This window comes from Ornithorhynchus anatinus, chromosome 19 (genome assembly GCF_004115215.2).
Source record: "Ornithorhynchus anatinus isolate Pmale09 chromosome 19, mOrnAna1.pri.v4, whole genome shotgun sequence".
NCBI lineage: Eukaryota > Metazoa > Chordata > Mammalia > Monotremata > Ornithorhynchidae > Ornithorhynchus > Ornithorhynchus anatinus.
The window spans coordinates 31646933-31663291 of NC_041746.1; the positions used below are offsets into that span (position 1 = coordinate 31646933).

At 42.9% G+C, this 16359-nt stretch overlaps 1 protein-coding gene across 1 annotated transcript in view; it reads right to left on the bottom strand.

Moving 5' to 3' along the window:
- Positions 1–16359, bottom strand: part of ASCC3 (activating signal cointegrator 1 complex subunit 3) — a 263001-nt gene that overhangs the window by 14404 nt on the left and 232238 nt on the right. The window contains exon 37 of the mRNA XM_029046904.2: positions 3567–3791. Coding sequence (XP_028902737.1) covers positions 3567–3791 — 225 coding nt within the window. The remainder of the gene's footprint in view (positions 1–3566; positions 3792–16359) is intronic.

Below are 16359 nucleotides of genomic sequence, written 5' to 3' on the forward strand. Positions count from 1 at the left end.
GGGCTTAGTATGGTGTGCTGCACCCAGTGGGTACTCAATAAAAAACATTTCTACTGTTTATTACAAAACATGGGCAGTGACTTAAAGCCAACACACTCTGACCACATCCTCTACATGTGAAAAGTGTGTGTGGGGCCATGAAGTCATGGCCCAGACCATCAAAAATCATGGAGGAAGAGTGGGGTGACAGAGATGAAGGAGGCTGGTCCTTTTTCACACTGATTGGCCAACGGCTCCAGCCTCGATTTCTTTAAAAAGGCCCCCAAATAAGCCAGGCCAAAACCAACCCATCACATTAAAAAAACCCCAGAAACCATATACCACAAATAGGCCATGCTGTTTCTTCCCAAACAATCTCTGGAGCCTGGGGCTCCATCGTGCCAAATCTTCACGTGTGAACCTTGATGGTTCGAGTCCCCACAGGCACATGCTCCTATGACACGTGTAGGGATTTTCTAGGATGAGTTGGAACTTTACCTCTAGAGCCAGGTAGGAAAGTATGGCACGTAATGCCCTATTTGTTAGATATGGGCACCTTGTTCAGAAGCAACATCCTTCTTTCAAAAGGAACAAAAGCAGCATTGTCTAGTAGAGAGAGTGGAGGGAGAGAGGACGGGCCTGGGAGTCAGAAGGACCTGGGTTCTAATCCTGGCTCTGCCACTTGTCTGCTGTGAGACCTTGGGCAAGTCACAACTTCTCTTCGCCTCAGCTATCTCACCTACCTCATCTATACAACAGGGATTAAGACTATGAGCCCTATGTGGGACAGGGACTATGTCCAACCAATTAGCTTATTTATCCCAGTGCTTAGGACAGTGCTTGTGAACCCCTCTAGACTGTGGGCTCATTGGGGGCAGGAATTGTCACTCTTTATTGTTGTATTATACTTTCCCAAGCACTTAGTACAGTGCTCTTAAGTGATTTATAGCTATAAGCACTTAATACGATTGAATGAACTGAATGAATGAGTATAGTAAGAACATGACAAATACCATTAAAAAAACACCCCAAAACAAAAAAGATGTAGAATTTGGCCAAACTCAAACTCTGCCACTGACAAATCATCATTACACTTGGAGATACATAGGCTATGAGAAGGTATTCAGTTCTCTCCTAGGTCTCTGCTACCCCATAGTGCAGCACCCTGGGGTATAAAAGTGAACACATCAGTTATCTATGATTTCCTCCCAGTGTTCCTATGGAGTAGTGAGAGACAGGTATTTTATCCTTATTCTGCAAATGAGAAAATTGAGGCCCAGAGGGTTTCAGTAATTGCTGCAAGGTCATCTGGCACTCAAGCAAATATAAGACTTACCCAGAGTCTGGCCAGAGAAAGCCGTGGTCAAGCATTAGGCCATTAAGGCCTGGGACAGTTCCCAGCCTTTAGTTCCAGGACCCTCATGCATTTACTAAACATTCACTAATCCATCACCCAGCTCAGGGCCGATCTCTCACTCACACATGAGAGGTTAATGGCCGTGCCGGGGGCGATGAGGCCAGAGAGAGTGACCAGGATCTGCCAGCCCTCCAGGGCCACCAGGTCACACTGCAGTGGTCCCCAGAGAGCCCTAGGGCCACACATTACAATTCTTCACCCCTCCCTGGGAGTGCTGCAGGACAAGATTGTTTCCCCAAATGCTCCCGAGGCTGCTCACGGAGCTGAGGAACCTGCAGGGCCAAATGGTGGGGCTGGCACCGACAGGATAATCCTCCCTCCGCAGCTCCTCTTTCTCTTGCTGTCTCCTGGATTGGTGGGGAATCATGGAGGAAGAGTGGGGTGACAGAGATGAAGGAGGCTGGTCCTTTTTCACACTGATTGGCCAACGGCTTCAGCCTCGATTTCTTTAAAAAGGCCCCCAAATAAGCCAGGCCAAAACCAACCCATCACATTAAAAAAACCCCAGAAACCATATACCACTCATGGTCAATGGAAACTACCGAGGCATGGGAGACAGCACTGCCTAGTGGAAATAGCATGGGGCTGGTACTAGGAGGCTGATGGCCCAGGTTCTAGTTGCTGGGTGACTTGCAGAAAATTCCTTAACCTTTCTGGGCCTTAGTTTCTACCCTGGAAAAATGGGAATACTAGTATCTGACTTCAGGGTTGGTGTGAAGAGAAAATGAACTGATGTGAAAGCACTTGGAAAAGGTAAAAAAGTGCTCTTCAAATTCTTACTGTCTTAAATTGCCCATGACATGAAAGCCCATTCACCACCTGAGAGTATATAACAGAAACTCTCAGGAAAAAAATAAAAATGATTTTCCCTGACTTACTTCTAAGATATGGTAAGTTCAGCATTGGATTTCTCCTTGCCAAGGCTTCATTGTTTTAATATTTGAAAGGGTGTGTGTGTGTGTGTGTGTGTTTGAGACAGAGAGAGATAGAGAAAGAGAGTGCCATAGAAAGGCAGGTGAAGAGTTGGAGAAAAGCTAATATAGTTATTTCCTTACTAAAAAATCATGGCATTTATTTAATAGGTAAAATAAAACACATAAGTAGTATAAGTGAATTCAGTCACAAGACTCAATGAACATATCTCAAATTAAATTCTGTTTGAAAGTAAAGCCCTCCTCCACTCCTGTGAGCTCAGAGTTCACCAATAGGTCAGGGCTTGGGGGAAAAAAAAGTGCCAGTCAAGACCCAAAAGTGCAGCTCTGACCATCACTGAAACTTAAGGAACTTTAACCTTAGCCTGTGAAGCGTGACTAATCTGGGGGAGACTATTATTCTCCCTAGAGTGGGGGGGGACCAGGACTTGCCCCAGAATGCTGTCCAAAATAGTTCCTTGTTTTCTGAAAGCAGGCTTTCCTTCTTTTCCTCGGGGCTGCCTGTGCTCACTACAGTTCTAGACAGACACACACAAAGTATCATCTTATTACAATTCTCTGCATTTCCTAAAAGCAATTCACTCAGAGTCCTTCCTAGGACCAACTCAAACCTGAGTTTCCCTCACCACAGCAGGGCAGTTATTCTTGAAAAAAACAATGATCACATTACCTGATGGATTTATTTGATCTTATTTAGCCTTTAGGAAAGTAGCTCTAAAGACTCTTTAAAAATGACTCTGAAATGCCCCATGGTTTTCTATCGTAAAGAACCCACAGAACAACAATTGAATAAAAAAAAAAATTAGTTTTGTTTGCAACTAGTTGAAAATTCATTTGGTTACCTGAGGGCAGGGATTGTGCCTATCAACTCCAGCGCACTCTCCCAAGTGCTGCACATAGTGCTCGGCTCATAGTAGGTGCTCAATAAATACAACTTTAACCAAATCTATCAGGAGCTGCCCTGGAGACCCACACAGACAACTGTAGTACTGCCAAGGGGCTGAGTGATTATGACTGGAGCTGCAGTGCCAGGGGATGGGCAGTGGAAACTTCACCTTTTGTCATTCCTCTGACCACCTTCTTGGTGCAATATCAGTTTAGTCAAATAACATGGTCATCTTTGCTGCCACAGCTGCACTGCTCCGCCCCCAATCTCTCCTGACAAACAAGAAGCAGCAGACCCTCCCACCCCCAACACTATCCCCTTTGGGGCTCTTCTCTATGCCCCACTGCCTCACCTGACAGACTCTGACAGCCTGGTCCAGCACGGTCTTGGTGTCGGTGCTGTAGTCAGGGCACGGGAGCATGGCCCGGCTGAAGTGGGCTTGCAGCAGGAGGTGGGATTTCGTGTGAGAGCTGTCGAACGAGTGCGGGTTCACCTCGATGGGGAGACCCCTAGCCAGCTCGTGGTTCATCTGGTCTTCGTTGTGCCTCACGGGCAGGTCTGAGTATTCTTCTGCATCCTAGAAAACAAACTCGGGCTCACCGGGCTGTGATCAAAAGGACCCGAACGTCATCCCATTTTCTGGGGTGAATGTTTGAGGGGAAAACATGAGGCATGAGCACGGTTTTAGACTCTGCTATCACCATGACGCTATGGCTGATGCTTAAGCATGCAGACTGCTGGGACATCTGGTCCATAAACTTCTTAAGGTAGGTAGGAGACACTCACAGGGGACCATACTGGAAGCTGCAGGAGTCATCTCCCTATCAGCAGTAAGGACTGGGGAACACTCTCCACAATCTAGGCTCACAATCTAATGGGAGGTGGCCTAACAGAAAGAGCTCAGGACCAAGTCAGGAGGAATGCTGGGCTCTGGAGCTGGGCTGGGTTGCAGGTTGGTCTCCCCTTAGGCCTCCAATCTCAGCAGGGAGGAACTGGGTGCTGTATCACCCCCAGCCAGCCTGAGGGGACCCTGGCTGGAGCTGGCACCAGCAGAAACCCCACGGTGGTAGCCGCAGGGAGAGGGCACCACCCCCTTCCCACCAGTCCAACACACCAGTTGCCCATGCTCAGCCACCATGCTCCCTTTGTGGAGCCCCAAGACCCTTCTCCAAGAGCTCCCACCAGCACAGTGCCAACTGGAATGAGCCTGAGGCAGGATCTGAGGTTCTGGGGGAAAAAGATCGAGCCTGAATCTACTTGTCGGCCTATCCTAGCCTGAAGAGAGCTTCCTTTCTCAGACTGTTTTTCAAATCCAGTTGCAGCAACCAGATCCAATCAGTACATCCCCAAATTATTGCTCATACCCCTCAAGCCTACCAAACCACATTTCTCTCCCACCAAAGACTCCCAAAATCCCACCTCCTCCAGAAGGTCTTCCCTGACTAATCCCTACTTCTTTGTTTATTTTATTCCATTTGCCACACCTGGTACTCATGCATGTATTGATTTAGTAATCCCACTTCATTCATTTTTTTGCTACATTTTAAAGTTTAATTGCTTTTCACTTTTGTTTCCATTGAATGTGTATTATCTGTATCTGCTTGTCTCTTCCATTATCAGTGATAATTAAGAGGCTACTTTGTGCAGAGCACTGTACTAAACACTTGGGAGAGTACGGCAGATTAAGTAGACATGATCTCTGACTTCCAGCTGATAGTAGAGTACCACTTACTAGAAGGTAAGTTCCTTGAGACCAGGGACACTGTCTTCTATTTTTATTGTGTGTTCCCAAGTACCTAGAATAGTGGAGAGCACACAGTAGGAACTCAAAGAATACTGATGAGGACAATGATAACGTCTCATTTTGAACACCGTAGGTATTCAGATTCTACTAATTGGTTGGAATTTGGAGAAAAGTAAGAAAAGCAAAATAAAAAAAAATTTCTTTAAAAATACAGTCTAGACAAATGATATCCTCTACAAGTTAGTGTGCTGATAAGGAAGCACAAAACTGTCCCATAAGTGAGTCACCATCATCTTGTCCCTCATTTCCATTCCACACTGGGCTGGAGCACCATTGTAAGGGAGTTAGGAGATGCCATTCAGGCATCGAGAACCTGTCTGGATATAGCACGATGATGATGATGGTATTTGTTAAGCACTTATATGTCAAGCACAGGTCTATGCACAGCAAGTTCTACAAGGTGAGTTTTCCTTAATGCGGGTTCTGTTATAGTGCATCCCCAGTGTGACCGGACACCTGGGTCTCTGATCTGAAAGACCAGGTCCTCAGGTCACGAGAACACACTCCTAATTGTGGATTTCACAAAGGGACCGTCAAATCAAATAAAAATTATTCAGGGTTTCATAAACCTCTTGAACTATAGATCTGATGCCTTGGCCTCTAGCCCTCCCATCTCCAATCCAGACTTCCTTTAGACCCATGTTAATTAGGCGTTCGCAAAGGGAGGAGATTCACAGTGTGAAACCGAAAAACTCTTTTTCAGAGTGCCTGAAACTGACCAAAATCACACTGGACAAATGGCATTTCGCAAAGGACCTTGCCTAGCAAGAACCCAGGAAACTCTGTAGAAAACCACCTCAGTAGGGTCCCCACTACTTAATAATGCATTCCTAACAGAATTGAAATGTCATAACCATTTTATAAGAAAAGAGAAATGCCACTCCTTGTTTCAGAGGCCTTAAAAAATGAAATGGAAGCAACCATCGGCGTCCCATTGCATGACGGCTTGCTTTGAGGGCTGAAAGCAGACCGGGAGCGATAGAGCCCACTGGTGCCTAATCCGCACCGTCTTTGCCAGGATCTCCTGTGAAAACCGGGACCATTTATTCCTGCAACCCAAGGTCACCGTCTTTTTGAGCCCTTTACAATGTTGCATGTCTGCTTCACTGCTCTCCTCGGCTTTCACCGCCCTCAGGGATTTTCTTCTGGATTTTAAAGAATATTTACCTAGGAGATTTTTGGACTCAGTCTAGCCCTCCGGTTTAGAGAAGGGTCAGAGAGTTGCGTGATCAGCAGGGTGACGTCAGCTAAGGGGGGGGGGTGGTCGGGAGAAAGGAAGGCCTGTGGAAAGCACCCCGAACCCCTCTCACTCCTCCTGCCTCCCAGTCTGTTGTGTTTACCTCCCAACCTACCCCTGGTTTTAAACAACTCGCCGCCTTCATTTCCTGGGAGTGAGAATAGACAGTGAGCAAAAGCAAGGTTCATTTTCTTATCTGCATCGTGTCAGTAATTAAAGGAAATTGAGAATGGGGAGTGAAGCTTTTATGCGAACGGGATTGGAGCTGGCTGGAGGGCAGCGAGGTCAGCTGAGCCCATTATATTTTTATGTGAGAGGGCCGGCAAGGCTGCCCTGTCCTTGTTTGTTTAGTGGAGGCTGGACGAACTGCTAACTGCAAATCTGTTTCTCTGATTTGCCCAGCTGTCCTGGAATAAAGACATCTTCCATTGCAAATGTTAAATGACAGTGATTGACAGCCCTATGATGAACTCAGCTTGTAACCCCCTGCTACTGTTTTTAGATTTCACAAGAAAAGACAGAATAAAGAAACATCCTTCATAATCACATCAAATGGGTCCTGCTGTTCACTCAATATTTTTCATTTTCGTTTCCCTTTTCATTACAAATCTCAATCTGTTCGGCAAATGCCACAGATTCAGCTACCCCGTATAAAGTACAAAAATACGTGATGGTGCCTTTTCTTTGCGGACGGCACCTATTTCAGCGCCCCCCTGATATGGACTCTTGCAGGATGCTTCAGTCTCATCATCGGCTCTCCTAACCCGCAGGTCTGACTCGCCCCCACTGGGAAAGCCCACCCTATGTTAACTGGTAGAGAGAAGTTCTCTGGCTTCTCCTGCTGCTGCTCAAATTGAGTCAGGCAGCAGTGTGTTTCCCTCCATGCATGACTTTCCTTAAAAAAAAAAAAAAATAGGTGTAGTAAATCACCTTTGCTGTGAAGCTTGAGTTTGTAGAAATAGTGGCCGGTGACATGTTTTATGACCCACGTTATTTCTCTCCCCCCACAAAAGCCATGGAATGGGGCTCTGGGATGGGGTTGTGCGCATTTCGCTTCTTCCACGTTCACGGAATACTCCAGTCAATTGCTTCTATGAAATGAATAAGCAGCTAACACGAACGTTACATAACGGTAAAACTAGTACTTTTATGTAGCTGCACACACTACTGCCTATGTTTAACTCACTAAATGGCAGATAAGAGGGCACTTGTGCAGAGGAGGCTGCAGCCTGATCAATGAAAGAGACTAAAGAAGCTTTATGCTTTAACTTAATTTCTGTCATGGGAAAACTAAAACTTATAAAGTTAATGAGTTCTAGACTTTAAGTAGCACTTGATTAATTTGTAACATACTGAGGCGCTAAAACAAACCAAAATTAGTTTCTCACATTCCAGTGCCTTCTTTTTTTGGTCTCTGAAGCTCTAGCCGAAGCCATTTCAGTAAATTTCCCTACCAGCTCAGCCAGCTCAGTTTTGTGCCTTTGCACCCTGCCAACAGGTTGGTAGAGTATCATTTTTATAACATTCAACTAGTCTGACACAACACCCCATATCTAGCTAGGTACAATACAGGTATACAGGCCCTCTAAAGGGAAAACAGCTCTCCACAGCCTTATCTTTTACTTGCGGGCAACACTGGGATCCATTATTTTCTTGTATGCAATCATTAACATTTCACCTAATTAAGCTATGAAGGAAACAGACTGGATGAAAGGGAGGAAAAATGGAAAAGACTTTTCAGTTGAAACACTCATTAAATTTTATTTTCATTTAATGAACTAGTTAGTCGTCTGTCTCAAGGCTTTGGGTTTTCACTAGTCTGCAGAAACTCTGTCATCCTCCAGAGAACTCAAAAAGTAAAATACGAGAACCAAACTTACAATATTGCAGTTATTTGCTACTTGGAGTCAAGCCTCTATGTGACCCGCGTTTCAATTTAATTTGCAGTTTCAATATAAATTATGAATAAACTTCACTTTCTAATAGAAATTAGAAGCCCCTCCTCCACAGCCCCACAACGCTTTTGCACATAGCCATAATTTCATTATTTTAATGCCTGTCTCCCCCTCTATACTGTAAGCTCCTTGTGGGAGGGAATGTGTCTACCAACTCCATTCATTCATTCAATCATATTTATTGAGCACTTACTATGCATAGAGCACTGTACTAAGCATCTGGGAGACTACAATATAACAAAAAAAACCCACGTTCCCTGCCCATGTTGTATTGTAGTTTCCCAAGCACTTAGTACAGTGCTCTGCACACATTCATTCATTCATTCAATAGTATTTATTGAGTGCTTACTATGTGCAGAGCACTGTACTAGGTTCTTGGAATGTACAATTTGGCAACAGATAGAGACAATCCCTGCCCAATGACGGGCTCACACATAGTAAGTACTCAGTAAATGCAATTGATTGATGGATGTTTCCTTCAAAAATAAACAGCAAAAGGCAAAATTTTAGTTATTTAAAATTGAAAAGTAATGACATATTACCATTATATGGTCCCTTCAAAAATCGTAGTGTCCAAGATGCTTTTAAAGATTCACTTGGGAATTTTAAAAAGTTCAAATTTAGTTTTCTCTTCATGAAAAGGGGTGTGTGTGTGTGTGTGTGTGAGCACGCACATGTATGCATGCATGTATGCACAGGTGGGTGCGATTTTTCAAGAGAACTTCTCACCTACCCAACCAAAGCCCAGAGTGGAATTGAGGCACACAAAGCTTTATGTGATGAAAAACAAGTAAGAACTAGAGGAGACCCCTTTCCTTTTTCTGGTGAAACACTACCACCTGACTGACACCTGGATTGCAGAGGATCTTGTAATTGTGATACCCTCAATGCTACCACACTTAAAATTATTTCAGCAACTGCAATTCCATTAGAAACTCTTATTTTCCAGGATTTACAGATAAGTCCTTAAAAAAATTGCTCTTGGCCAGAACTTGAGAAAAAAGGATCTTGGTTTTTCAGGCTATAATAAAAGTGTTTTGAAGTTAAAAATGTATTAGGGTATTTTCTTTTAAAGAAATAAAAAATCCCAAAAGGAATACAGGTATTATCAAGCATTCAGAAAGTGCATTTAAGGCCATCCTTCATTCATCCTTCATTTCGGGGTACCTTTCCTGATCAACTCTGTACCCTTTGGGCAACTGATTTTCACCCCATCCTCAGTCCCACAACACCTACATACATATCCATAACTCTTATTTACATTAATGTTTGTCTTCAGTCTCCCCCTCTAGACAGCAAGCTCGTTGTGGGAAGAGAATGTGTCTACCCTAACCCTAATTCTGCTGTAGTGCATTCTCCCATGTGCTTAGTACAATGCTCCACACACAGTAAGCACTCAACTATCACTGACTGATTAATTGACTCCCACAACTTTTTAGCATCTCTGGGGAGAGGAGAAGCAGCTTGACCTAGTGGATAAAGCTCAGGCTTGGGAGTCAGAAGGACCTGGGTTCTAATCCCAGCTCTACCACTAATCTGCTGAGTGACCTTGGCCAAGTCACTTAACTTCTCTGGGCCTCAGTTCCCTCATCTATAAAATGGGGATTAAGACTGGGCGCCCCATGTAGGACATGGAAGGTGTTCAACTTGATGATCTTGTATCTACTCTAAGTAGAGTGCCTGGCACATAGTAAGCACTGTGCATTGTCCTGCTGGAAGATCCTGAAAAGATAGTGTATCTTGAAGGGCTGCACAGTCCAGCTCCAGGATTTTGTCTAAACAGTAAGGATCCACCCATTTCAGAAAAATGGACTGTTTCGTCTGGATAACTATTGTCCTCATTCACATTTTTAGAAAGACTGTTATTTGAAGGGAATTACAAACTCCTTAATGCAATTTGACACAGCAACTTGCTTCCAAATACTGAGGACAGCTAAGTGTGCAAAGTAGGGCTGGCTTAATGGACCCTGGACAGTAGAGCTCAGAGGGCATTAGGCCAAACTTGGAATGCTCCCTGTCCTCTCTGGAGTTGGCATATATTGCTGTCCCCTGACAACTTTCCTTTCCCAGGAGGGATTTAGGATATCTCTATTCTATCTCTCTGCACAATCCTTCTCAGTCTCTTTCATGGCATCTCCTCGTCCTCCAGCTGTGGGAGTCCCTGAGGTTCAGCTCCGGGTCCCCTTTACCCACTCCCAACTTCACCCACTCCCTTGGGGAATTAGCTCCCATAGCTTCAACAGCCATTTCTATGCAGATGATTCCCGAATCTACTTCTCCCCCTCTGCAGTATCTCCTGCCTTCAAGACATTTCTACCTGGATGTTCCCCCGACAACTCCAATTTAACATATCCAAAACAGAACTCCTCATCTTGCCATTCCCATTCTGCCTCCCCCTCTCTTTTCCATTGCTGTAGACAGCACCACCATCCACAACTCACAAACTCATAACCTTGGCATTATCCTTGACTCATCTCTCTCATTCAAGTCACGTATTCAGTCTCTCATCAAATCCTGTCAGTTCTTCCTTCACAACATTGCTAAAATTCACACTTTCGTCTGCATCCAAACTGCTTCTATGTTGAGCCAAGCACTTATATCCCACCTTAACTATTGCATCAGTCTCCTTGCTGATCTCCCTGCCTCCTGTCTCTCTCCACTCCAGTCCATAGTTTGCTCTGCTGCTCAGATCATTTTTCTAAAGAAAAGTTCAGTCCAGGTCTTCTCACTTCTTAAGAACTTCCAGTGGCTGCCCAATCACTTCAGCATCAAACAGAAACTCCTTCCAATCGGCTTTAAAGCATTCAAAAGAGACACCCAAATGCTGTTGCTTCTCACTAAAGCCTCCATGAGCTTGAAACCATTTCCGATTTCCATTCTGTATATATGGCTGCCTCTAGATAAACAGCCAGCCACTTTCAGTGCCATAAACCCACTATGGGAACTCCCACATGAATGCACAAAGTAGCAGGAGTGAAACAGTTCAGTGCACCTTTAAAACTCCCTGCAGGGTTTGAGTTTCACAAATTCACTTCTGAAATGTCTAAACTACAACCCACTGATGACATTTATTTTGCCAGAGGTCAGGAGTCTGGAAGACTTTTGCCACTGTGCATGGAATGAAAGATATCGGCTTTAGCTACCATTACAGGGGAATTTCCCAGGATCATAGAATATTTTGTTACAAGTAAAACCGAGGTGCAAAACCTTTGAAAGGGGTGATATAAATTTATTCAAATGTTAGTACACTTAAAAAGAGCCTTTAGTTTCAATTGAAGTATGGAACTCTAAAACCTGAATAAAGGATAAGTAATTGCAAAATGAAGTTCCTGTAGCGGATTTTCCTAGATTTTGAGATTTTACTATAAAGGAGAAACTTTCAGGAGATGATTATCTGGACATAAATGATCTGCACTGAGGTCACTTGGATAAATGAAAACGAAACTAAACTATGAGTGTTTGGATTATTGATCAACAGTGATCAATAAGCCAAGTCCAATCATGTTCAGTTACACAAATTTTTGGTTATGGGAAATATTTTTGGTATCAATAAATTTGGATAATTGGCTTCTGGAATCACACATCTCTGCTTTGACTTGAAAAGTACATTGTCTTATGGATACTGGAGAGTATAACAGCAAATCTTGATTTATGAAAACTAAGGTAGTGAAGGGGTCAAGGGGATGGTCAGTGCCGTCTTTGCAGTTATCTGGATTGTCCATAGGATCTCTACAAATATGACAATCAATACCGATCCTGGAACAGGGCTTCCTGCCTTCATCCTCCCCATTGCCACTGCCCCCGCTGATAGTGACTGCTTACATTTCATATTTGAGACTGCAATTTGTGCTGAGAAAATTGAGAGGAGACACTTTGATAAGGCAGTGATTAGGGGCCAAAAATCCCTGCATTTCAGCAATAGGGAAAATTCTGCTCTTATAAAAAGAAGCCTTGAAATTGAACTTGTAACTGAAATATACTGTATCTTTAAAATGATAGATTAGTTAGCTATTTTTGAAGAACAACTCAAACTTCCTTGTTTGGAGTTCCTTCCTCTGCTTGTTGCTCTTTAATGCAGCAAATGTACCTCCCATATACCTAAAGGACTCGCCTACCAAACATTCCATGTTCATACCATAATCAACCATTTATCTACATCACAATAGTCCTAGACACTCTCTTTCCCAAACACACTGATTATAAATCCTGCAAAAGCCCAATTCCAATGATCTGCTTAGCAAGGGCAGAACCTTTGGCCTGTCCCTCTACAAAATGGCATGCCCGTGTGGTGGTGCCATTGATACTGTAGCTATGGGGCAGATTTCCAGGGAGAAGAACACAATGTCTGAAATGCTCTGCCTTACTAGTATTTCTAGGCTGTAAGCTTGTTGTGAGCAAGGAATGTGTCTGTTTATTGTTACATTGTACTCTCCCAAGCACTTAGTACGATTCTCTGCACTCTGTAAGCGCTCAATAAATACGACTGAATGAATGAATTTCCCAGACTGAAATGCAACTATAAACCAGGAATATCTTTGGGGTTTGAAGGAGGAAAAAAAACTCCACCAGAATTGGAGTAATGATCATGGCTGTTCCACCATCCGTCCAGATTCATTCATTTGCCCCAAATGAATATCTTCTTTAATCCACAAACGTCACTTCACTTAGAAAGAAAACAGAACACATTTCCTCAGTCCTATTAGATATCTACAGCAATCTTGTTGAAGATTTCTGCGAAGTCTTAAGTAACATTAAAAAAATAACCCCGACAACCTCTGAATGATAGCACCACCCAATGTAATACTGATAATGCTTTTGAATTACAATTTCAGACAGTGGTCCAAAGCGAAATGAATGCAGTGGAGCAGGTGTGCTGGTCAGTGGAATTCCTTTATCAGAGTTGGTTAAAATGAGGCAGGTGGTGTTTATATGGCCACATTTGCTTATTTCTATACAAATGGATTGCTCTATAAATTTCATGAAATGACCTAGAGACAATAAAATGCAATAGTCTAACACTAAATATGAGGTTCATCCCAAAGCACTGCATTCTCATATAGTCTTATAAGGTTTACACCCATTTCCCTCTCTACCTCCCCCTTTCCCTTGTGCTCCTACTGGAATGCGAAAAATAAGCTGGATGAATTGCTATCCCAGGCCCAAATGGCATTTCTCTTGTTCCTAGGTTTTGTTCTTTTGAACTACCAACAGTGTGTTTTAAATCATTCACCTCTGGCTCTACACATTTGGTTTCTGGAAATTTGATGTATAGTACTACAGTGTAGAGTGTAATACCACACAGTATAGGTGTTTTATGTGGCTGTGGTTATAATAGAGTTTAAAGCCACATACCCCACCCTGGTTCTAATCTGAAAAATCCAAGTTTAACAGACCTAATTTAGTTCTTACTGAGTTTCCACCTACACAAGAAAACCAAATTCAGGCTTAGGCCAGGAAAAATGCAAATTCAGGATGCCACCTTGGAACAGAAGGAAAAAAATTCAGGTGCCTGGCAATCAGGACTAGTGATACTTTAGCCATCTCATTTCAGTCTGCTGCTATGCCCATTGAGGAATCATTCTACATCCAGGGTGATTTCTGGGGTAACTGTACAGATGGGATGGATACTGTAGATAGGTGGGGAAAAGCACACATCACTCCCCAGCACTGAGATTGAAAATTAAATAAGATATTCAATCCTATTTATTGAGTGCTTACTATGATATCTACTCAGTGCTCTAGCATAACTATAAGAGGCTTTTGTGAATGTAAGAGTCATACAAATTAAAAATACAGATCTCTAAACCATAATAAAAGATTAATAGTCTGGGTGAAACAAAGACTGATTTCTACTAACTTGGTAATTACTTAAAGATATCCTGACACAAGCCAAGAGAATCATGTGACCTGGGAAGGAAAATCAGCAGTTGGCAGTTACTTGTTCAAGATAACATCTCTTGAAAAATCTCCTCTTTGCAAAAAAGGGCAAGACCCACCCCCAAACAGACACAAAGTTTACCCCAAGTCATTGTGACATTGTACACGAATGAGGGAACATAAGCTAACATTTCTTCTCAAATCATTATTTCACCTAAAGTTTTCCATAAGCATATTTTCCATTTTCCCTGCCTGTGCATAAGTGAAAAGCCCTGCCTTTTGCACAAAGAAGTGGTAATTAATAACGCATTATCATGGAATGAGTTATCAATATTTTGACTCCGGGGGAAACTTTCAAGAAGTTCTATTTAAAGGTAACAAAGAAAACTAGAGATTTTCAGGACCAGATGTCTGGGAAGATCCCATTTGGATTTGAGCTACTTAAATTTGCAATCATGTATTTATACATCTAACAGAGCTTCTGTTTCCCCTAGAATCAGAAAATTAACTAGCTTTGTAGCATCTTCCTTGATCTGCCACCCGTGCCCTGAGGATTAGAGACTCCACCTGAGCTTGTTTTACAAGCATAACAGAAAAAATTAATCTCTGCTGGTAGCTATCCCCCTGGGATGCTGATGAATAATGATATCCCTCTCTTGCTGCCCTCTCAGTCCACTAGAAAAGCCACTCTAACCCAGCAACGGAGAAACTGCTCAAACCATCCCAGCTGTGGATTAGCAGGCAGTCAAGCATCCATCTGCTCTGTGTGAATCGAGAGAAAGCAAACATGCATTCTTATGGCTAAAGCAATATTCACAACTTCAAAACATCTTAGAGGAACACATACATTCAATAATGGGACAGTCATACACAAGGCACTAAATGAATCCATTATCCACTCCCCATATTCTATTTGCGTTTCCTCAGTGTTTTAAACAGCAGAAAACAAAGAACGTACTTAGGATTTGCAGAGTGTGTCACTCTTAAGTTTGGGATTCATATGGCACTGATTAACTCCTAATCTAACTTCTAGAGTGAAAAGCAATCGCTCATTACATGAACACATTGCCAGGTATTTGGGAATACTTGGTTGGGGAAAGCAACAGACCTGCTGGGTAGAAATGGTAGTGGTATTTACTGAGTGCCCAAATGGGGGCAGTGCAGTATACTAAGCCCTTAGGAGAGACCGATAGAGGCATAAGACACATGCTCCCGGCTTCTGAGAAACTTCCAGAATTGAGCCTCGTAGGGATTCATTTGGGAAAATTTGATTGTTGTTCTTTGGATTTTATGAAAGGTTTTGGAGAACTCCATCCCTTGAAGCATTGCAGTCACATTTCAATATTTTGAAGGTCTCTTCAAAGTAGAGCTTTGTTCTCTTCAAGTTCTTTTCAAGTAGAGTCAAGATTATTTTTACTGGAAGAGAGTTGAGCCCTGCCTTCCAGTTTCCTCCATTACTTGGAGCTAGGTGACCACCATCCTCCACCTTTTACTTTGCTCTCATTGGACTTGGGTGTTGGGAGGGCATTCAGGTAGTAGTCCAATAGTGGCATTAACAGTCCACTCTCTTTCCTTTCCATTTTTTCAGATGGTAAAGCAAAAGGAACTCCAGATTCCCTATGGACAGGAAACCTGTCTGCTAATTGTTGTATTGTATTCTTCCAAGCTCTTAGCACAGTGCTCTGCAAATAGTAAGTGCTCAAAAAATACCACTGATTCAGTAGCAGGAAAATGCCTGCCCAGGTGATTGGGCAACCCAGACCTAACCAGCAGAATCTAGCACCGGTAGACAAACATTTTCATTGTTAACAGATACCACCACCCCTAGATAATAAGGCCTGCCCCCAACCTGGTAGTTTCCTTTGAAGTAGCTATAAAAGGAGAAAATGGATGGTAGAATGGGAGAATGCTTGTTGGCATCTGTATATGGAATTTTGTGGGGCCAACTTACTGTTAACTTTGCAAATAACCCAAGATTTCAGAACAAGTTTGTCTTCCACTATGTCTTCAGCTGGAAAATATTGTTTGTGAAATAAGTGAAGGTCTCTCTTAGAGAATGTAATGATGAAATAAAATACAGATGATGTGAATAAAACTACTGTAATAAAGACCATAACCTACTGAGTTTCCCTTTTGGTAGAGACAAGAAATCTTTTCATAAAAGGTGACACGGGGACACATCTTTGGGGATCCGAGGGAGTAAAAGAAATTAGAGGGGGAAAGAAGAATCAGAGACGGGCATGTTCAATTCCTAAGATTACATTTAATAGTT